The sequence below is a fragment of the Capricornis sumatraensis genome, chromosome 3, assembly GCF_032405125.1.
Source record: "Capricornis sumatraensis isolate serow.1 chromosome 3, serow.2, whole genome shotgun sequence".
Classification (NCBI taxonomy): Eukaryota; Metazoa; Chordata; class Mammalia; order Artiodactyla; family Bovidae; genus Capricornis; species Capricornis sumatraensis.
Window position 1 is genome coordinate 147,269,116 of NC_091071.1, and position 24,391 is coordinate 147,293,506.

The following is a 24,391-nucleotide window of genomic DNA, read 5'->3' on the forward strand; positions in this document are numbered from 1 at the left end:
AATTTATGAAGAAAGAAATTAAGATCTATGAAAAAATTATGTTAAGGATATATGTTAAGGTCTACCAGAAAGACTGCATTCTAATTCACTTATACTTGACTAAAAATTTGTTAGTCTAGTGAGACCTCCTAAGAAATACTGAAATTAAAATGTTAGAGAAAATGTTCTACACAGATAGATACATATACTATTAACACAGTTATAAGCTGATTATTAATAAGCAAGTATATACAATAAAATATCATGAGCCCAATGTTGATTTTCACCAAAAAACAGTAATGTGAAGATTCAAATCATGATTTTCTGATTAAAAGACTTTTTTTCTTTTTAGAAAAGGGGGATAAAAATGTAGGAACAGACATCCAGGTAAATTATAAGTAACTAAAACAGAACTGTAGAAAGCAAAAGAATTTTAACACCTATGGTGACACATTTAGACCAGGTAAACTATTTTCATTATAATAAAACCAAAATAAATTATTTGATAGTATTATCTGCTTACTAAACAAATGCAAATATTTTTGCTGGTGGCAAGTGTGGATTTTTTTCATCAAAGAACATTAAAAGCGACAGACATGATGATACCACTTGTAGATGTAACCAACAGTTCTGATATTGTCTCATAAATCTTTGACATCTGATAGCATGAATAGTGACTTCCCAGGTGGTGCTAGGGGTAAACAATTTGCCTACATGAGATGCAAGAGATGCGGGTTCTGTCCTTGGGTCCGGAAAACCCCCTGGAGGAGGAAAATGGCAACCAACTCCAGTATTCTTGAGAGGCGAATCCCATGGACAAAGGAGCCTGGTGGGCACAGTCCATGGCGTTGCAAAGAGCAGGACGTGACTGAGCATCTGAGCACAATGTGAATAGAAAGACATGATGAATCAACACATATGCTAGTTTAAAAAAAAAAAATTCTCTAAAGCAGTCTCAGCACTCAGTATGTGAATGTCAATGGTAAATATAGAATGAATTCCTACTCTGGCAAAGAATATATATATATTTCTTAATTCAAGGGAAAAAACTATATGAATGAGTCTGCTACTGTTGCTGCTACTAAGTCACTTCAGTAGTGTCCGACTCTGTGTGACCCCAGAGACGGCAGCCCACCAGGCTCCTCTATTGGGATTCTCCAGGCAAGAACACTGGAGTGGGTTGCCATTTCCTTCTCCAATGCATTAAAGTGAAAAGTGAAAGGGAAGTCACTCAGTCGTGTCCGACTCTTCGCGACCCCATGGACTGCAGCCTACCACGCTCCTCTGTCCATGGGATTTTCCAGGCAAGAGTACTGGAGTGGGGTGCCATCACCTTCTCCGATGAATGAGTCTACCTATTTGTAAAAATGTGACTGATGAAAACAGTGCAATCACAGGTTATCACACTGTGCGAGTTCAGTTGTCAAGAGGGAGCAACTCAAAGGACATCACACAATCTATAAACCAGCTGGAAGGAGCCATCCAGACTTTGCCCTGCCGAACCCTTTCTGGGCGATAATTAGACAAGTCCTCATAGATGATATACTGTGTGCAGAAGCGCTGATCAGAATCAGGTTTGGCATGGTACGCAACTGTATTGATGGTTTGAGTCACGTCGCTGTCTGGCTTGGGCTTTCTAATGAGGATCTGGCCCCCACCGGCGGCGACAAGCTTAATAAGGTTGTCCTTTGGATGGTGTTTGAAGGTTCCCCCCAAATAGAAGTAACATCCATCAAACAGCTTTGGCAACTGAAAAAAAAACAAACAAAAAAAGCTCATTAAAAGCAGACAAAAATATTTTAAAACACTGCACATGAAATAAGGGAAATAAAAGTCATAAGCAGTTAAGAAACTATTTAGTGAGGTGCAAGGACAAGACACACTTCAAGAACTCTTTGGGTTAAGTAACTCTTTGGGTTAAGAAAAATACTCATGAAAATAAATGTTTCCTATAATTTTTTTCTCCTGAAGACTCTGGTCCTTTTCACTCTTCTCACATTTTAGGTGTGTTATGAATGTGTGTGTATATGTGTGTTTGGTATACATACACGTTTAAAATCTGTTCCTCAAACTTCTTGTATCAGAATCTTTATTCATACTTGTTAGGACTTAAAGCCTCAAGAATTCCTTCCTACTGTATCTAAAATATGCTTTGCATATACCAAGCTAAACTTCACTGTAAGTGTGACAGCTTGTCCATGGATCTTTCCAACTCTGCCCATCCACATTCAGGTCCCTATACACTACCAACCCAGGTTCCCCTAGGGCAGCATGTGGCAGGGTGGCCTCCAGGGTTCTAGAAACATTTTCCTTACAGCACAACACATTAGGAAGCCACAGCCAGAGAGCCACTTAGCTATAAACACATTTCTGTGTGCTTTACAAAAAAAGCTTCACAAGTCCCTTCTACAAAAATTCTTCAACATTTTTAATACACTTGTTTGTCAACAGAAAAATGGAATTTTGTCCATTAAAATCTCAATATGTGGTAATAAAGACATGGTTAACTAAACCTGAGCAGCAGCTCTGTCTTCTCTCAAACTACTTGTATCTAAGACTCCTCAGGTTCTGAAAGGTTTATGGTAATGTTTGAAATGCCCAAAATGCAGAACCCGTATGAAATTATTACCTTCTGGATTTTACTGCTCATTGTTATCATCTCTCAGAATCAAGCACTCGAAATGAGCACAATTAATATTTTAACCAGGGGTTTCCCTGGTGGCTCAGTGGTAAAGAATCCGTCTGCCAGGGCAGGAGACATGGGTTCAATCACTGATTGGGAAAGATCCCACACGCTGTGGAGCAAATAAGCCAGTGTGCCACAACTACTGAGCCTGGGCTCTGGAGCCCGGGAACAGCAACTACCGAACCCCGCGTGCCCTACAGCCTGTGGTCCACACAAAAGAAGCCACCACAATGAGAAGCCGGAGCACAACTACAGAGTGTAGCCCCTGCTGGCTGCAACTAGAGAAAAACCTGCATAACAATGAAGAACCAACACAGCCAATAAATAAATAATTACAAAAATTTTTAATCAGTCACCTGTACTTGTTAAAAGGGCAGAAGTTTTTCCTGATGGTAATAACAGTATTAATTTATGATAAGAACAATGAAAGTAGAATCAAAAGGAAAATACCAGCTGTTCTCTGTTGAGCCTGCTTTTCTGTGGTCCTTCAGGAATTTCATACTTTTCTTCCTGTTCACATTCTTTGCTTTGTAGACATGCTTTCACCCCTGGCAAAAACCAAGGATAAAAGCAAAATAAATATCAAGTGAGAACTATTTCTTTCACAGTGAAATGAAGCCATTTACCTAAGCGATTTTTCTTCTTCATGGTTAAGTATTGCTCTGAAACAGAAAAAGAAACCTAACTTATGCCAAAACAAAACGGAGTAAAATTGATCTTTCCTTCAGAAGACTAGCAATGAGGCAGTACTAAATACAAATTTGAGTTTTCTTTCTAAAAAACCTAACTCAATACATTATTCCACGTACAAAGTAAAAATCTAAATTTTAGTTTATGGCCATGATCAAAATTAGAGTGAATAAGAAGTCCCACGTTAAGTTCAGCTCACAATGATCTGACTCTGAGATCTAACCATCTTCCCCACTCATCCTGGCAATCCCATGTCTAACCTCCTGTTAGACTATAAGTGATCTGACATACAGGGGCTCTATAGCACTTGTTAAAGTAAACAGTAAAGCAGAGTCTGACATGTTTGGAATCAACAGGTACACACTGCAGTCACCAAGGGATGACTGGTGAGTATTTCAAATGCCTTAGAGCCGCTTCAAGGAAATCAGTCCTGAATGTTCATTGGAAGAGGACTGATGCTGAAGCTGAAACTCCAATACTTTGGCCACCTGATGTGAAGAACTGACTCACTGGAAAAGACCCTGATGCTGGGAAAGATTGAAGGCAGGGGAAGAAGGGGATGACAGAGAATGAGATGGTTGGATGGCATCACTGACTCGATGGACATGAGTTTAGGCAAGCCTCAGGAGTTGGTGATGGACAGGGAAGCCTGAAGTGCTGCAGTCCATGGGGTCACAAAGAATCAGACACGACTGAGCAACTGAACTGAACTGAACTGACAGCTGTTTCAGTTGAGATGTTCCAAGATATTATATAGTATAACAAAAGTCAGAATATTTTAATGACTGAATACTCCATCTCTTCAAAAGCATAGCTTTGTCAAGGGACTGAATTTTTCTTAACTTGGAGCTATGAATGTACATTACAATTCAGTGCTCAGCGCTGGCATAGCTGTACTTCTCTATCATGTGATTCTTAATTTTCTGCTAGTTTTGTCTGTGTTTTGAGGTCCCCTTCCCCCAATGTTTTCAATACAAGAATTCTATTTAGCTAAGTCTGCTATGCTGAATCCTATTCTGATCAATAACTTATAAATATGATAGTTTTATAAAAACTGTTTTTTTGTATGTACTTAAAAACTTTATTTTAAAAATATAATTTTAATAACCACTCACAGGGTATGAAAAACTATCTTTCCAATGAAGCTAATACTAAACTATCAATTTTACCATTTATTAAAAATGAATGTCAAAATAAAAATTATGACTAGGTCAAAATCATACCAGAAACACTGACAGTGTGCTTACATGATATCCTATATTAAATATCAATACAAAAAACATTACCAATATAACCAAATAACTGACTTACCTCAGACTTATTATTTCACATATAAATTATTCCTTTTACTTTATGTCACTTAAATATGTAGCCCCCTTCTCCTAATGATATTTGCAGAGCATTTATTTATACTGGTTTCTTTAGATGAACTGTACATGCCAGTACATAAAGCCAAGAACTGAACATTGAATACCCCTATGATATCTAACTGTAACAAGTAAACAACTAATGTATAACTACAAAAATAAATAAATACACTGTGCCTATGCTGGCTGCTTACCCACCTTATGGGTTTATGTGATTGGTTATTTAAACTATCAAAAAATCATACCAAAATTATTTTAATTGACCCAAGGGATATGCCAGCATTAGTCAATTAACAGAATATAGCCTTAACAGATAGCAGAATGAGACAAGCACGGCATCAAGAGAAATGGGACGGCAGACACCAAGAGGGCAGCTTTTTCAGTGTAAATATGCCTCAAATCATAAAACTTCCAGCTTTATCGTAATTGGTCTGTAAATTTCTGTAAAGGTAGTCAGAAAAATCCAAGGCTCTAATTATAATTGTTGAGCTAAATGAAGAATGCATTCCTCTGATATTCTCTTATTACAAAAAGAAACATTTTGCCAACTCTCTCTGCCACTTAATATCAACTAAAGAAGGAGACTATAGTTTCCCACCCCCCCCACCCCCCACCCCCCCACCCCCGCTGAAAACTAAGGAACAGTTTCCAGTTCTATGATAACATGATAGAATTATTGCTGCACGGAAAACATGGAGAAGTTTTTGAAGCCTGGGTGAGAATAATGCCTAAAAGAGCCTTTCAAATGACGTAACCATGTTGGGTATCTCATGTTAAGTGGGAGGAAGTTATAGAGACTGCAATCATAATATGCACATCTTACTCAAAGACACAGAAATTAAATGATTATGATGAACTAAATCACATAAATTGTACCTGTTTTGGACTAAAGACTGCCAATTTGAAACTCCTGATGCTTCATCTAATCAAATTCTTCATTTCACAGGTAAAGGAAAGTTAAATTCTTTAAGTGACATAAGTGAGAAAAAAATTCAGATATCTTCCAACTCCTAGATCAGTTTTTTCCTATCTTTATTTTATTTAAAAAATAAAGCATCTTAGGAAATGCCAGGTACTCTCTACTCAGATTTAATATATTGTAGCTCTCTTAAAATAAATGACCTAACCACTAAACAGATGACTAAATAAGAGGATCCTTATTTTTAAGAGATTAGCCAAAAAGTGTATCAAAATGTCAAAAACTGCTAACTACCTGGGAGATTGGGAGCAGAGAGAATAATGCATTTGGCTTTGTCTTTAGTGAATTCAATGAGTTTGTTTAATTTGAAACCAAAGCTGCCACTCTCTCATTTGTACCCTTTGAGTTTCAGAATAGTAATACTTGTCAGTAGACATTTATAATTACACTTCATATCAACTTCCTAGTTGACTTCTTTTGCAATAAACCAATTGAACAGATTTACTACAACATGAAAAGAATACTTTAAACTTTCAGTAACTTAAATAGTGATATTTATCTAATCCAATTTCATTTATCCAAAGCAATGAAATGGATGAATCTACAAGCCAAAATACTATTTAAAGTTACTACTTTAACAAACCTAAATAGATAATCATTAAGGTAGTTATTATTAAGATTAAGATAATTATTAATAATAATCAAAGTTTTAATTACTCAATAACATAGTTAACCAAACTGCAGCAAGAATTATTAAATCTATTTTCCGTATTAAACAATCAGAACTTTCAAAATATTCCTAGTCATAAACTCATCTAAAGTAATAATATATACTGTAATCATTAATCTCTATAAAGACTTTAAAACAGGCCAGTTTCACCAACTTAATATTTCCTTACTGTATAGCAGAGAGACAATACTTAATATCCTATGATAAACCACAATTCAAAAGAATATTTTTAAAAAGGATGCATATATACATATAACTGAATTACTTTGCTGTAAAGCAGTAATTAGCACAGTATAAACCAATTATACTGCAATAAAAATACTTTCTAAAACTGAAACAAATTACATTTTATATTTGTACTTAATAAAGTCCATATTATTTCATCATCTGCAATAGTTCAGCAGAAATAAAAATATATGCAAGATCACTGCTTAACTTTCTCAGCTAAATAGGAGGATCTGAATCCAAACTGAAATGACTTTACATGAGTAACTTAATATTGCTTATATAAACACAGATTTCTGAATATGCCAGAAAGATACATACTTTAAAATGTGCCAAGCCACTACCCTTGTAAAATGTATGCTTTATAACATCTTTACTTGTCACATGTTGTATTTTAAGACTGTGACCAAAGCTATCATTTTGCAGAGACATAGAAATGAACGAGCTATCTTATTAAAAGGAAGAGATTCTTTTCAGTTCAGATGTATTCTTGATCATGTCTACCATTTCAGGTAAGCTTTCCTTGTGCCCTGATTTTATTACTTTTTGATATAGAGGTAAGCAGCCCAATTCCCAAACTACTGCTTAACTCAAAGTCATTAACTCTAACTCATTAAGGCAGCTCCGGCTACCTAAGCAACGTCTGGAAGCTGCATACTAATGCAGCTTATGAATTCTGGGATATGATTTTTTTAAAAAAAGAGTCTTATACCATCCAGAAATGTACTTCTTTATTCTAAATCTCCAGTAACCACTCTTGCCTCCTACTTCATAAAACCATACAAATCTATGGGTGTGTATTTTCATTTTAGCTACATGAACCACTGATGATGTTCATTAATTTCTATTAAGCTTAGTCACTTTTCCTAGTTTTAGAAGGAAAAAAAGGATTACACAAATGGGAGTAGGTTCCTGAATCCACAGCTATAGAATTCAATGAAGACAGAATAAAGCTTTAAAATGGAAATCTGTCAAATGCTCCAAATTCCAAATGTCCAAAGGGGAAATGATCCCTCGATGAAGCCACAGAACGTGCTCACTCTCTTCAAAAGCCAGAGCAATAAACAAACTCTTATTTTAAAGAACTGTTATTCTTCTGGAGCCAGTGGCTATTTGCATTGACAATTAGAATTAAATGTTACTCTCAGCCAACGCTAAATGGTATCCTAAAAAAAAAAATAAAAATACAGAATCAAAAATTTTATGTCAAAATCAAAAATCCTAATAAATGTCATTAGATCCAAACTAGGCACTAATATAACTCAAGAAAACTGCATATTAGTAAATTTCCTTTCTATGAACACCCAAGTTGTAAAAACAAAACAAAAAATTATTTTTTAGGTTCTTTTCTAGTGGGATTTTTAGTCAAATAGGCTATCATATCACTAAATTTTAGACAAAAGGAAATTGTTTTTAAGAGGAAACTTTCTACAAAAATGGGAAAACAACTTTTATTCTTACTGTTACTTTTAAAAAATTGGATGGCAAGTAAAAGCTAAAACCAATATTATGAAATTCCACAGTGAGGATGGAAGGACAATAAAATGAAGGCTGAAAACATAAAAGGTAAATACTCCTCTCATGCCATCATAAACATTTGGATTTAGAAATCAACTGTCACAAATCACTAGATTTTGCATTTTCATATAAATATCATTGAACAATTGTTTATTTTTGGCTACATTTTAAGCCAATATTCTAATTACAAGCACATTTATACATAAAAATATGTTTCTTCATAAGACAGTGTGCTAAGTTTATTTATTTTACTTAATGCATACTGAGAAGCAGGTCAACTTCTATCACAAAAATATATTACTGTATCATAAAATTTGCTTAGGCAAAATTTGGTATCAATTCTAAATCCCTGTATTATGAATCATAATATTAAAACAATCCTTCTTTTTATAAATGTGGTTAACGAACAAAGTCATTCTAATGGCCAAAAGTTTTCCTAATAAAATACTTTAAGAACTCATACTTGGTGCTCTTTTTTCATCATATTTTTAACACAAATTATTTCTGTAAGATTTCTATGTTCATTGGACAATAATCATATTAAAATGTATCTGGCTAGATCTACGTAACAGGTATAAACAATTCATTGTATCAGATTCAAGCAATATACACACATAGGTTCTAATTTCCCTGATTAAGAATGAAACCATTAACTCCTCAATAAATTTTGAGAAAAGATCAAAAAGAAGATCTAATTGTTATTAGAATTTAAGAATTTGAATTTCTTCCTAAAACATTTAAGAGACATATATTGATGTTAAAACTGTTATAAACAGACCTCTACCTAATCCAATCCATGACTGTTTACTTCTTTCGCCTGTACATACTCACACATTTATGTAATATTGATAGAAGAGACATAAATGTTTTATGCTCTTTAAAAAGTCTAAACAAATTTGTTTTTCATATTTCAGACCTAAGTTATCACGTAAAAATATAAATTTTTTTTCAGAAAATATCTTTAAGTATTTCAGAATTTTCTTAATTCTCTGACACTCCATTTATTCCCCCTATTTCTTGTTATGAGAAATAACAATAGAAATCAGTTTTTTTTCCTTCTCTATTACTTGCTTGGGGTATATCTCAGAAATAGGACTATTATTATATTAACAGATGTTATTATTTTTTTTCTTAGACAATCTTTGGTAAAAGATTTCTGTAAGCATGAAGTTGCCTAACTAATCTTAGTTGATAGAAATGCTTTGGTATATTTATTTTTTTATAATTAGCAAAATATGAATAAAATTTTTCTTTATTTTAAAAATTCCACAGCACTCTCAATATCCATTTAAAGAAAATTTTAATTGAAAAGCATGTTCATTAATCTGATTATGAAGTTATTTATAAAATGATGTAGTGATTGCCTTTTAGGTTCCATCTTCCACATCTAAAACTAAAACAAAGCAATACTGTATCTGGCCCTTCCTTTCCTCACAGATAAAAGTCCAGAGTAAAATGTTTGGCACATTCCCACACCAATTTCCTTAGGTGCTAAGTCTTTCAAAACTTCTACATTTTATTTCAACTCAGATGATAGTGGGGAAGAGGAAGAGATTATGAAAGAAAAAATGACAGCCATCTGCTCTCCCCTCCACAATGAGATGAGAAGTGAAGAGGCAGAATTCAATTTTTTTCAAAAAAAAAAAAGGTTAGACTAGAGGAGATTTGAAAGCAGTGTACTGAAAGAACAGTTCAGTAAAACACATTTTCTCTTTCTGAAGGTTAGTTTACACCTTTAGGATGCAGTTCCATCTTCTTCATTCTTTAAGAGATGAATACAATTTATACATCTTCTATTTTTCATTCTAGCCACTTCTTTAATTACCAAAATCACCCTGTACAGGGATGGTTAGTAGTTTCCTGTGAGGAATTGTCACCAAAACTAGGACGAAAGTAGAATCTCAGGCACAAACTGAAATCTTGACAAAGGAATTTTCCTATCTATACCTCTGTTTCTACAAAATAAATACCATCCAATAAAATATCTGTAAAATAAACATGATGAGAAAGAATGCCTGGTACAATAGCATAATTATGGCCTATTCTTAGAATGTTCATGCACAGTTCATTAACTATGACACTGTAAGATGCTCCATATATAGAAAAATAAGAGATATTAACCAGTTAAGAGAAAAATACATTTAAACAGAAAACCTCCAGTTAAATTTGGATCCAAGGAATCCAGACTGTTTTATATTTTTGTTGATTTATTTAAATTTGTTTAATTTTTAAAGTAAGTCAATTCCCTACAGAGAAAGTTTACATGAAACTTCCTTTTCAGTCTACTTGGTTTATAGAAAATACTGAAAAAGCTAATACTAAACAAACATTCTACAGAGTTCAGCCAGTAAAGATTTTGTCTTTCAGGCAAGTCAGTGAATATCTCAAACACAAAATCTAGTTTTAATAACTCATAGATCTTTGTGATTAGTTTTGAAAGCTTCAGCCCACCATATCATTCCTTAATATAGATGATTTTCAACTAATTTTGAATAGCTCTCAACATGTTTTTAAAAATCACACTAAGTTGCCTGACATTAAGAACAACACAAAACAATAGAAAAATATATTAGGAAAGAAAGTGTTCTTGCAACTATTTCTTGCAACTAAACCCAGCAACTATTTAAATTCATTGTCTCCAACCCTGAACCTATTCCTCTTTGTACTTTGAATTAGAAAATATGGGGATATGAAGTTCAGTAAGAGATTCCATCCACCTTTTATCCTAAAAGAACCATTGATATCAGAGTCTGTTATTCACTACTGTGACAATCACCAAATGGCACACTATTAAGCCAGCTTGAGTCCATTAGTGATTCTATAAAAATGACATGGCCAAGCCATTAAAGTGACAAAACCTCCATTTCTTAAGAAGGCAGATTTTATGGAAATGAATCATGTAGTCTGTATATGTAACAAGATGCAAGTTCAGCAAATTCACAACTAGACTTACAGGGTTAAGTGGTAAGTGCCTTAATATTTAAAAGTTCACACAGCTTCTTTATTACTGAGATTCTTATTACTATGAAAATCCATTTCTTTCTATAACCACTGGCAAGCTTTCTGGCAAAAGTTCAGTATAAAAACATCTATAATCATGGAAACATTTTAGGTCAATTTTTAAAATACTGAGGCCCAATAAGACTTGATACAGGGCTGAAAGGGAAACAAAGGACCAAAAATAAGGGACTAAAGAAAAAACTTTTTTTCTACATAAGTGGCCAATCAGTCCAACTCATTCTCATACCTTTTAGCTTGGCTGACTGGCAGAGTGGAGTAACAGACACAGACTAGAACAGACAAGAGTGGCACCGCAGTTATATATGTCACAGACCAAATCAGTGGAGACAACCATCAAAAGAAAAGTGGTAGCTGTATTTCACTGAGATGAATACCAACTGCTAAAAGAAAACTTCTTACCAACCAAGTTAATTTAAAACAACAAATTAAATTAGTAATATAATCAAGGCTTTGATTCAATCAAGCAACTCTACCATAAAACCTAGAAAGTACAAACCTATAAAACAAAAGATTTTTCAAAACTAACTCTAACCCATCATTTGCTTCTTACAAAGAAAGTTTCATTAAAAACACTCACTATTCTTTAACTTATAAATTTGAAATAATTATAGATTCACAGGTGATTGCAAAGAAATGTACAGGAAAGTGTCATGCACTCTTTTTCTAGTATCCAGTGTTAATATCTTACACAACAATAGCACAATTATCAGCACCAAGAATTTGACATTGATACAGTCAGAAGAATTTATTCAGATTTCATCAGTTATACATTCACCACTTGTGTGTGTGTGCACACACAGACCTGACATTTAATCATATACGTAGACTACGTAACACAACCACCTCTAAGATCAAGATATTCAACTGCATCATGACAGGACTTCTCAGGTCCCTCTTTAACAGACACTTTTCTTTTTATAAACAATCAGTTAGCAAAAAGGTCATTTCATTGTCCTATTTTAGTTGTCATATCAAAAGCAGAAGATACTTTAGTGATTGAGGAGTAGAAAATAACCTTGTACAAACTTTCTTTTTATTTTGTTAAGTCCTAGGTAAAACAAACAGGTGAGAGCTGGGAAGGTGAGAGGCAGCAGCAAAGGTGAAGGTGGCTGACTGCTAACTGGAAAGGAGTAACAGGAACACATTTTCATCAGAGGTTTTGAGACTTGCTAGTGTAATTGCCCCCAATCAGGTGGTACAATTGCCTGGAGGATCCCAGGGACAGGGGAGCCTGGTGGGCTGCCATCTATGGGGTCGCACAGAGTCGGACACGACTGAAGCGACTTAGCAGCAGCAGCAGGTGGTACAAGGCAGTCTCAATTTCCAAAGACCTTCCTAAAACAAATCATATTAGCAGAGAGAGCTAAAGAGAGTTATGCAGATAAGTTTTTAGACATCACAAGGAAAAGCAATAAACTAATTTCATTTAATAGTCATATTTAAAACAAGCATTTATTGAGTTAAATATATCATACATTGGTAATATGGACTTCCCAGATAACTCAGTGGTCGAGAATTCATCTGCCAAGCAGGAGATGCGGGTTTGATTCCTGGATCAGGAAGATGACCTGGAGAAGGAAATGGCAACCAACTCCAGTACTCTTGTCTGGAAAATCCCACTGACAGAGGAGCCTGTCTGGCTACAGTCCATGGGGCCACAAAGAGTCTGACATGACTGAGCGACTAAACAACAACAACAACAACAATAATGGTAACACAGATTACTTAAGCTTACAGGTCTATTACAGGATCCATTTACTCTGGATTAAAATAGTTGGTATTATAGGAAGATTTTGAAATGAGAACATACTTGTATACTTTTACTAAGAATACCGAAATGATACCATTAATATGAAAAGCTTTTTCAAAATGTAGGGACTAAACAGAGGTAAAAAACATTAGCATAAGGTCCTTAAATAATTACTGGCAATACTGCAATTAAAAAATGAAATTAGTCTATTTAATTCCCTTCCAGTACTTACATTCAAATTTTAGGATCCAGCATCCACTGAGAATTCCAAGCATACATTTCAGGGTGCTTTGAACTGTATCACCAGGAACAATGACATGAGTTACTACAATACAAAAAAAGCAGTAAGAGAAACAGAAATATAAACCAAAACAATTATTTAACTGTCCACTTACATCTGAATTTTCTTCAAAGGCAACAATTTTTATACTTTGGTAAAGACTTATTTAGTTTCGTTCTCTATTATGGCTACCAACATGAAAAATTAGATCATAAATCATAAATCTTAATGCCACACAGAGTGTATGTGTATGCTCACTCGCGTCTGGGTCTTTGTGATGCTATGAACTATAGCCTCCCAGGCTCCTCTGTCCACGGGATTCTCCAGGCAATACTAGAATGGGATGCCATTTCCTCCTCCAGGAGATATTCCCAACTCAGGAATCAAACCCACATCTCCTGCATTGGCAGGTGGATTTTTTTTTAATAACTGAGCCACCTGAGAAGCCCAAAGCCACATTGGCCAAAGCAAATTTCTTTTCTATTTCCAATTACAACTAAGGAATTAAATAAAGCCATTACATTGTTTGACCATTTATCTGTCATTAGCAAACTCATAAAATTGCTCTTCTGACATATGCCCTAAAATAGGGGCAAAGCTTTAAACTTTATATTTCCTAATTAAATGAAGACTGTAAGTAATTTATAACTGTAGAAACATTTTAGAATTTATTACCAGATTCAAAGTATATAGTCAGATTCCAATGGGTAAAATGTATAAATTATCAAGGTGAGTTCTACAATGGAATTACCCATTTAAAATTCTCTTCTGCCAAAACTAAATAAATCAATAATCCTCACCTGTACTGTCAAACTCAGCACATTTTTTAGCCTTAAGAATCGTTACAAGCTCACTGAGCATTTTCTGTTGTTCAGAAGAAAGTCCACTGCCTATAAGTGCAAGAGGCCCATCCCGACGCTGACCAGTGTTTACCTGTCAATAGAAGAGGCGATGCCATAGCGTCAAAAACATTTAAAGGCTAAAGATTAAACTGAGTTTCACTTGATATGAGCTTGGATTTCTCTACTTTATCTAGTAATTCCCAATAATTTCCATTGAACAGTCACTCAGAACCTTAAAGCTCAATGCATCTGGATAACTGTTTTTCTATTTCTTTACCCCTTGCCCCCAGTAAAACACCATTTGGGACACCTCTCTATAGCTGGGGTGTGTTGTTTCCTCGATTCTAAAGTGGATCTCTCTAGGGTTTTCTAACTTCATTCTGTTACCAGTAAGCCCCACCTTTTTATAAAATAACCCCAAATACCCACTTAAAATGATCAATTCTCTACCCTCCCTAAACTAACTAATTCCAACAGAGCTAAATCCAGCCTGATGTGTTTAATTTAAACTGAGATTAAGTAAAAAATAAAAAAACACCAAGGCTTCTAGAGCAGCACTAATCTCAAAAACAGAAAACAAAATTTTAACAATGAAAGAATTATTTTTCAAAACCAACAAAGTAAAAACAGACAAGGGAATACTGAAGTTATTATATCGGATTTACCAACAGAAATAAGTCACTGCAGTTTATGAAAAGGAAAGTGCTCTAACAAAGAATAATATTTTTACTTTAATAGAAAGAATTTACAGGAGACAAAAAAAGACAAGAAATTTAATTCCAAGAAACTGGGATGAGAGTTAGCCAAAAGCTACCTGATGAAAAAAAGCAATGATCCAACAGATAAGAAAGAAAGGGTAAATGAGCACTACTGTATTACAAGATAAAAAGCAAGACATAATACTTTAATTTTCAAATACAACAAAAAGGACCCTCCTACATGTATGAATGGGCTCTCAGAAGTTCCACAGAACATGAGTGAAACACTGCAGGTATAATTACCAGTATAGTTCAGCAACTAGATTAGAGGAAATTTATATTTAAATATTCACTTCACATATCTGAATAATGATAATTTATCTGGTCTGATGCCCTACAATATTACATGTAAATTGCTGGCTACATCTCTAAACAGACTGATCTCAATAATTCATTCACCCAAAATGCATTAAATACGATTCTATTATATATTAAGCCAGTATGTATTCATGACATTTTAAAAAACATTTCTATACAGTTTTTTTTATGACAATATTCAGCACTTAAAGTTTCAGCTTCCTGAACTACTTTTCTTGAAGGTTCAAGTTACAGAGGTTTTACTGGACATGCTGTGCAAACACCCACACACATACTGACATCACATTTCTGTCCATTTATCTTTCCTATTCACTCAGTTATAACATGAGATAACTATGTTTAACCTAAACACTGTAAACACTCCATAGCATGAAAATAGTTCAGTCTACTTTATCAATCAATTACTATATTACAATCATGTTAAAAAACAGTATTTCAAATATTCCTGTCAGTTTACAAATGAGCATCATAAAGTAGTTCTAAATGGAACACATTACTTTTCCATTTTTATAACTCCACTTCAGCTAAATGAGTTCTCTGCACAAAATAAAAAGTGAAAATATATCAATTGTAAATATAGCATATGGTACTACTTCCATCAAGCTCAGGAAAGCACCAAAGTGGGTCAAGCATTTTTCTATCGAGTTTCTAAGTTTGAATAAAAAATAGAAACTGGCACTAATTTCTCATAATTAAGGAAAGCTATTAAAAATAAATAAACAAAATCAAGCAAAGAGCTGTCAAAGCCACATGTTTAATTTGGGGCAGGAGGTGGGAGTGTGGAGGCATTTGATTTGAGTAAGCAGAGGTCTCAGAATCAGGAGATTCAAAAGCTGTTCAGAAAATAATCCAAAGGGTCAATAATCTGTTTTTAGAGATATTAGATACTATGTACACTGGCATTAAATAAACTTATCTAAGGAATAATTTGATATGAAACTTTTTCTTGGAAAAATTAGTTACTCTGAATTTATCAAAATTAATGAGTTTATCAAAAACAGAGTTTAAAAAACTACAAGAGCCAGAGGGAGTGAGGAAGCATGCCACGTGTACATCTGGCTCCCTACATTTGTTCCTGGTGGAGAAAACTCTAGCACCAAGGACTTGAAATGGGGACGTGTCTGGGGGATTCAAGAAACAGCGAGGCAGCCTATGTGGCTGAAAGAGATGAGTGAAAGGGAGACTGATGCTATCTGGCAAAGATTTTGTCTTTAGTGAGTACACACAAAGAAACAACTCTTTAGAACTTAAGGAATTGTTACCGTTCATGGTCATTTCCTTAGCCAAGTATCTACCATTAAGAGAGTAGATAACCATATTCACTCACGGGCAGTATCCATGTGACATGCAGAAAGTGTAGGTTTCTTACATTTAACAAAAACACAAGAGTAACTGGAAGGCTAAATTAAGAGGAAGATTGCCACTCTCAGATTCCAATAATACCATTAACATATCTTTATTTTTGACACATCTAAAATAATCCTTTTCCCGTTTCTAACATAAAAGAAATATTGGCAAATGACAACTTAGTTACATTATGTTCTGCCAGCAGAATCCAAGTCCAAATGAATAGAGTAAGGATCAATTTATAGTTAAGTACAATAGGACCGAATCACTACTGACCTAAAATTTTCTTAATATTCTGAATTCACTCAACTTCTAATTGATCTATTGGGGGGGAAATTTGTGTTTGGTTTTTTGGTTGTTTTTTTTTTCTGTGGTGGGCTAACCCTGAGCAAATCACACTACATATCAGTGTTCTCATTTATAAAACAAGGAAATTAAACTGCTGATTTCTAGGTTCTCTTCCAGGTCTATAGGTAGGGCACACTTCCAAGGCTGATGCCTGGAGCAAGGAGATTAAGAGTTTTCAAAGAATAAGGGTAACCAGCCTGTGATAGCATCTACTGTTCTTCAGTTGCTCAGTCATGTCCAGCACTTTGCGACCCCAGGGACTGACTGCAGCACGCCAGGCTTCTCTGTCCTTCATTGTCGCCTGGAATCTGCACATACCCATGTCTACTGTGGTGATGATGCCACCCAGCTCTCTTATCCTCTGCTGCCCGCGTCTCGTCTTGTCCTCAATCTTTCTCAGCATCAGGGTCTTTTCCAATGAGTTGGCTCTTTGCATCAGATGGCCAAAGTATTGCAGCTTCAGCATCAGTCCCTTCAGTGAATATTCAGGGTTGATTTCCTTTCAGTTTCAGTTCAGTCGCTCAGTCATGTCTGACTCTTAGTGACTGCATGGACTGCAAACTGACTGGTTTGTTCTCCTTGTTGTCTGAGACTCTCAGTCTTCTCCAGCACCACACTTCAAAAGCATCAATTCTTCGGTGCTCAGCCTTCTTTATGGTCCAACATTCACATCTGTACATGACTACTGGAAAAACTATAGCTTTGACTAGATGGACCTTTGTTGGTAAAGTGATGTCTCTGCTTTTTAATACACTGTCTAGGTTTGTCACAGCTTTTCTTCCAAGGAGCAAGTGTCTTTTAATTTCATGGCTTCAGTCACCATTTGCAGTGATTCTGGAGCCCAAGAAACGACCACCTCAAATTATAAACACCTTCAGTTACCTCCTTATCTTAAACAAACTCTGCTGCCCTTACTAGACAAGAAGCCTTCTCTGAACAGTTCTAGATCTCAGTTTACCCTTTTCTCTCATTTTCCCCCTTCTGAGCAGTTAAGATACACTGAGTCCATCACCCCGCTCTCTTTAAAGCCTCTCATCTTCACTTCATACCCCCATCCCCAACACCACTTGTAGTTCCAATCCTCTCCACTTCACATGGACACACAACAACAGCCTCCTCACCAGTCTTCAGTCCCAGCCCGCCCTCACTATCCCCCAGAGTCCCATTCCACTGAGGGTGCCTCACTAACTGGGGAATAAAGTCTCTGTTCCTCCACAGAGAGCTCAAGGTCTTTCACAATCTGATCCCAACCCAGGTCTTTACTTCCAATTTCTCTTTAATGCACCTCATGCGCCTCTCACACTAATTCTAGTTTCTCAAATTTCTAAGGTCCTTTATGTCTCCTTGTCTCTGAGCAGCTGTTCTTTAGATCTGGGCTCTATTTCTGCTTCGTGTACCTGATTGCAGTGGGCAATGAAAATCCATTCCTCACTCCCTCTAGACTCTAGTAGAGTCCCAATTCTGTTCAGATCTTCAAAGATTGACCCTACCTTCAACCACAACGTATGTCAAAAGTAATTATGTGACCAGTTCTGACCAATAAGACATCAGAGGAAGTCCATTGAAGGCTTCTGGGAAAGGTTTCAGTCCTAATGCTGGACACTGTTGTATCTGGAATTGTGGCAATCACCCTACAATCACCAGGAGGGAGATTAGTGAGGACACAGCCAGCACACTGAAGACAGTGAAGCAGAAGAACAGAAAGAATTTAGATCTTTGGGCAGCCTTGTAATTGCTAAGCCAAATTATAACAAGAGCTGTCGTATACTAAGATTATTTAAGAGAATACACTCTTTAAGTATTTGAATGAATGTTTTCTGTTATTTGCAGCCAATATAACACAGTATTATATATCTTGCTAAAACTTGTACAAGGCTTACTTAGACATCATGTTACCTTCTCTTCTGATCCCTCCTAAAATCAGCTTCTTTCTTTAAGACTACTATATATTTGTATGGCATCTATTACAAATTCACTGCAGTGTGTAATAACACTCAACATTCAGAAAACTAAGATCATGGCGTCTGGTCCCATCACTTCATGGCAAACAGACAGGGAAACAGTGGAAACAATGTCAGACTTTATTTTTTGGGGCTCCAAAATCACTGCAGATGGTGACTGCAGCCATGAAATTAAAGGATGCTTACTCTTTGGAAGGAAAGTTATGACCAACCTAGACAGCATATTAAAAAGCAGAGACATTACTTTGCCAACTAAGGTCTTGTCTAGTCAAGGCTATGGTTTATCCAGTGGTCATGTATGGATGTGTGAGTTGGACTGTGAAGAAAGCTGAGTGCTGAAGAATTGATACTTTTGAACTGTGTTGTTGGAGAAGACTCTTGAGAGTCCCTTGGACTACAAGGAGATCCAACCAGTCCATCCTAAAGGAGATCAGTCCTGGGTGTTCACTGGAAGGACTGATGCTGAAGCTGAAACTCCAATTCTTTGGCCATCTGATGTAAAGAGCTGACCCACTGGAAAAGCCCCTGATGCTGGGAGGGATTGGGGGGAGGAGGAGAAGGGGACGACAGAGGATGAGATGGTTGGATGGGACCACCAACTTGATGGACATGGGTTTGGGTGGACTCTGGGAGTTGGTGATGGACAGGGAGGCCTGGCATGCTGCGGTTCATGGGGTCGCAGAGTCGGACATGACTGAGTGACTGAACTGAACTGAGTCACCAGCAATAACGACTTTCTCTCTAACCTTCAAACACACCAAGGTCACCCACTGAGGGACCTACACACTTGCTGTTCCCCCTGCTAGAACACTTGTCCTCCAGACATTCACCTGGGTGCTCCCTCGACATCAATCAGGTTTCCGACCAAATATCAGATGTTTAAAGGCTCTCCTCGATGACCCAGGTAAAATGGTACCTTTCTTGAAGCCCACAACCTCCAGCCTATTACACTCTATAAAGTCTTCTTCAAAGAACTCATTTTTAAGTTTCAAAAATTATTTCATTTATATTAGTATATATATCAACAGTCTGTATCTTTCCTAGCTCTCATTAGAAAGTATACTTCTTGAGAATAAGAGTTCTATCAGTCATATTTACTGCCATATGAATGCTACCTAATATATGGAGGGGGGAAAACAATAAATATTTGTTGATTTATTCTGATTATGTCTTTGAAATCACAACAGCTGCTTTATAGAAAGTGCTCAACTGGTGAATGAAAGCAGTTCACTAACTAGAAATTTTGCCATTTTATAATCAATTTAAGTAAAACACATAAATGTCCCAAGGCTACATCCATACTCACTACTGAGCAATGGCTGATTGATGAGGATGCCTTCTTCTCCGGTAGCAGCAACAGTGATTTCATGTCTTTACTGTCTGCATAATCCACAGGCCGCAGACCAAATATGTTGCTGGTAAAATAAGTACAGATGGGTTTAAGTAAATAAAATGTGTGATCTGATTTTTAACTAAATGAATACACTAGTGGAACAATTTTTTCAACCTCCCTAATAAGACACAATTTTTTGAAAATAAATGACTCAAGAATTCATATAAGGCATAAGAATCAAGAACTACAATCTGCTGAAAAATAGAAAAAATATGTAAAAATAGAAAAAAAGATGTGAAATTTCAATTTAACACCAGACCATTACAGGAAATATTCTTAACTGAATATATTGTTACTTAAACATGATTTTTTTTTTCACAACTCCATATTGGTATTCAAATTCTTATTTGAAAATAAAGCTTCATAATCATTAATCACTATGGGCTGATTACATGCTTTCAAATGCAAATAAAAATCACTTACTATAGCTGTTACAGGCTCTGTAGTCTATATAAACAAATACAAAAATTAGACAAATTCACAAGATAGGTATTTAGATTCACTAGAAGGAAAACTATGCCACATGACAATTTAATAAAGTAGTAAACAGGGCATTTTAAAATTAATTTTTAATGTGTATGTACACTACAATCTATAATAATTACAGCCATCACAGAATAAACTGATGGAGTTCAGACTTCCCTGCTGCACTAATTTGAGAGTCACAGAACATTACAATGCAAGAGACCTCAGACACATGATATGGCTGTTACTTCACTGAGAGAAAGCTTCCACTGACTTGACAAAGGTCTCGCTTTCCTTCTATTCATTCTAACGATATTCCATAATGCCCATATTTCAATCATAAGGACACTGCTAACATTATAGCACTTTGTCTAATAGTCCACTTCTTTATATACAGTTTCAAAATGATTTTAATGCATTATATCATGGCAGAAAACTCTTCTAAACTGAACCTGTCTTCTGAAATTTTTTCTGGTTTTTAGAGTACAGGATATCCATACAGCAGTCATTATTGTTCATGTAAAAAAAATGCAATGTGTTAAATAGGATATAAAATTATAAACTTGGTAAAATATGAGCTTTTAAATTTGTATCAAACATGTAGAAAAGATCTGCATGGAAACAGGGAAACATTAAGAGGGAGAGAAATGAAGAAGGTGTCAAATCTGAGAGCACAGGGATGAGAGATACGAGCACCTACTGGGTTTAGAGTCAAGGTCATTAATGATCTTAGAGAAAGCTGTTTTGATGGTAGATTGGGAAAAGAAATGAACCACAGCAAATGTTTCTCTAATGATTGCTATTCACGACTATCAGGTTCAGTCACTCCTTCTCCGTGGGCAAGTGCTATGTAAACTCTGATCAACGTGTATTCTCAGATTCCCTTACATGCCCAAGTCCTACAGCATGTGTCTTTCTTCTGGCAATAGTCTTTCTCAAACCAAAGTATAATACAATCATCTGTATTTCAACTTTCTGATTACAAAAAGAATGACCCAGTTATTACACTGGAAATTGGGTCCTCCCAAATTATTATACATTTAAAGCAGAAGCGGGAGCTTAACTTGTGGCTCAGCTGGTAAAGAATCTGCCTGCAATGCGGGAGACCTGGGTTCGATCCCTGGGTTGGGAAGATCCCCTGGCGAAGGCAAAGGCTACCCACTCCAGTGTTCTGACCTAGAGAATTTCACAGACTGTATAGTCCATGGGGTTGCAAAGAGTCGGACAGGACTGAGCGACTTTCACTTTCACTCTCAAAGCAGATAAGTTCGTTTTCTTTCAAAAGAGAGCTGATCTCATCTACTACACTTGACATTTCTCAATTTTATTATCTGTTATGCCCATGTACCAAATACACAATCTCCTCACCTACATACGTTGTAAGTATGACAATCAAAAAGGAATCAATATGCTAGATCTTCTATCCCCAGATGCAAAAATAAACAAAAAAAGTCACACTATATGCATTAAAAAAATCAATCAGTGCAGACATAGAGACTTTTTATCAAAGACAAATGTAGATTTCTCCAAGGAAATGAAATTTAAGAGCCCAATCAAGTGTACTTTAATGCACAGTAACTACAGCATAATTATTTTATACAAATACAAACTGAAGAGAACCATGACAACATTTAAAAATGTTCAATGAAAGTACTTTCCAAAGAACCAAATCAGCTTAAAAAGGCTTTAAATAAAAAATAAACAATGGTCTCTGAACAAGGAAGATGCTTTTACAATCTTAAAAAAACTGCTTCATAAAATGACTAGCAAGACTCTAGTCATTTAGAGTCCTTACTACACAAAGCTGACTACCTCAATATCGTTTTTAAACGTGATTTCTCTACCTGGATTATCGATGGCTTCTGCTTATACACAATTTGCTAAATGCTTAGCCTTCCTGCATTGCTAATGAACTGGAGAATGGCACATTAAAAACACTACTGAAATAATCAGTTAACCCTTAGTCCTGCATCACGGGAGATGCAGTCTATTAAATTCTGTCATGATACTGCTTTGCCATGGACCACTGAAATTTGGAATTAGGCACAAGTTTTTATGTGACACCTTCAAAAACCATAGCAAGAGAAGACAGAGCATATGTAAGATTTCTCCTTTATTATGTGGGCACAAAAAGGCATAAAACTTTTTCCCCATGATGATATATTTGGATGAATACTTTGCTTACATTTTATGTCAAAAATCAGTTTAAAATATACTTAGATTTATTCTTAAAAAAAAAAAGGTAATACATAGAGGAAAAGCCACAAGGGACTATTGATGTGATCAGTTATTAACTGACGACATGATGAATCAATTGTTCCCCATCACTATATAAGGAAGAAGTGTTTTATGTTTGCTTTAGATTTACTGCAATATCATGGATGCAGAAGTATCAATAATTTGCTATTAGAATGGGTTACCAAGGGAGCTTATAGAACAATTTTTTTCCTAAATGTTCTTAAATATAGCATGTTCTTTATTTTCTGACATACTTTAATCTAAAACCTTAACCTTAAAACAGATTATTTTGGAGGGATACATAATACTTAGAAAACACTGTCTTTGCCTGTAATCCTACTGAGGACAAATACTCTTCCAATAGGTAAGTATAAAACTAAAAAGTATTAATCAAGGCACAAATAATGAGGTGAAATGTGAGATGGATTTTACAGGAGGTTAAAAAAACACACACACAAATAAAATGAATTCAAACTCAGGACTAGAAACTAGAATTTGGAAGATGAATGTGAAGGGCTTGTTGGGGGAATAAGCAATGTGATTTATGAAATGGATGGAATTAATGCAAGAAAGCTTTCTATCAGGGTTGAAGAGCCTAATTACTTTATGCTCATGTGTCTAAGCCAAATAGAACATGGAAAATTGAAAACTGTATGCAGGTCAAGAAGCAATAGTTAGAACCAGACGTGAAACAATGGGCTGGTTCCAAATAGGGAAAGGAGTACATCAAGGCTGTACACTGTTCCTCTGCTTACTTAACTTATATGTAAAGTACATCATGCAAAATGCTGGGGTGGATGAAGCATAAGGTGGAATTAAGGCTGTCAGGAGAAATATCAGTAACCTCAGATATGCAGATGACACCACCCTAATGGCAGAAGTGAAGGGGAAGTAAAGAGCCTCGTGATGAAGGTGAAAGAGGAGAGTGAAAAAGCTGGCTTAAAATTCAACATTCAGAAAAAGAAGATCATGGCATCTGGTCCCATCACTTCACAGCAAATAAATAGGGAAACAATTGAAACCGTGGCAGACTTTATTTTCTTGGGTGCTAAAATCACTGCAGAAGATGACTGCAGACATGAAATTAAAAGATGCCTGCTCCTTGGGAGAAAAGCTATCACCAACCTAGACAGTGTATTAAAAAGCAAAGACGTCACTTTGCTGACAAAGGTCTGTACAGTTAAAGCTATGGTTTTTCCAGTAGTCATGTCCAGACATGAGAGATGGACCATAAAGAAGACAGAGCTCCAAAGAATTGATGCTTTCAAACTGTGGTGCTGGAGAAGACTCTTGAGAATCCCTTGGATTGCAAGTTCATACCAGTCAATCCTAAAGGAAGTCAATCCTGAATTCATTGCAAGGACTGATGCTGAAGCTCCAACACTTTGGCCACCTGATGCAAAGAGCCAACTCACTGGAAAGACCCTGATGCTGGCAAAGATTGAAGGCAAGAGGAAAAGCGGGTGACAGAGGATGATACGGACATGAGTTTAAACAAACTCCAGGAGATGGTGAAGGACAGGGAACCCTGGAGTGCTGCAGTCTATGGGGCTGCA

General features: G+C 35.7%; 1 protein-coding gene across 1 annotated transcript in view; it reads right to left on the reverse strand.

The window, feature by feature from the left end:
- Positions 1-1,395: 1,395 nt before the first annotated feature.
- Positions 1,396-24,391, reverse strand: part of BARD1 (BRCA1 associated RING domain 1) — an 86,505-nt gene continuing 63,509 nt past the window's right edge. Inside the window, exons 7-11 of the mRNA XM_068969189.1 lie at positions 20,046-20,154; positions 13,966-14,098; positions 13,118-13,210; positions 3,116-3,213; positions 1,396-1,728 (exon numbers count right to left, since the gene is read on the reverse strand). Of these exons, the coding sequence (XP_068825290.1) occupies positions 1,396-1,728; positions 3,116-3,213; positions 13,118-13,210; positions 13,966-14,098; positions 20,046-20,154 (766 nt within the window). The remainder of the gene's footprint in view (positions 1,729-3,115; positions 3,214-13,117; positions 13,211-13,965; positions 14,099-20,045; positions 20,155-24,391) is intronic.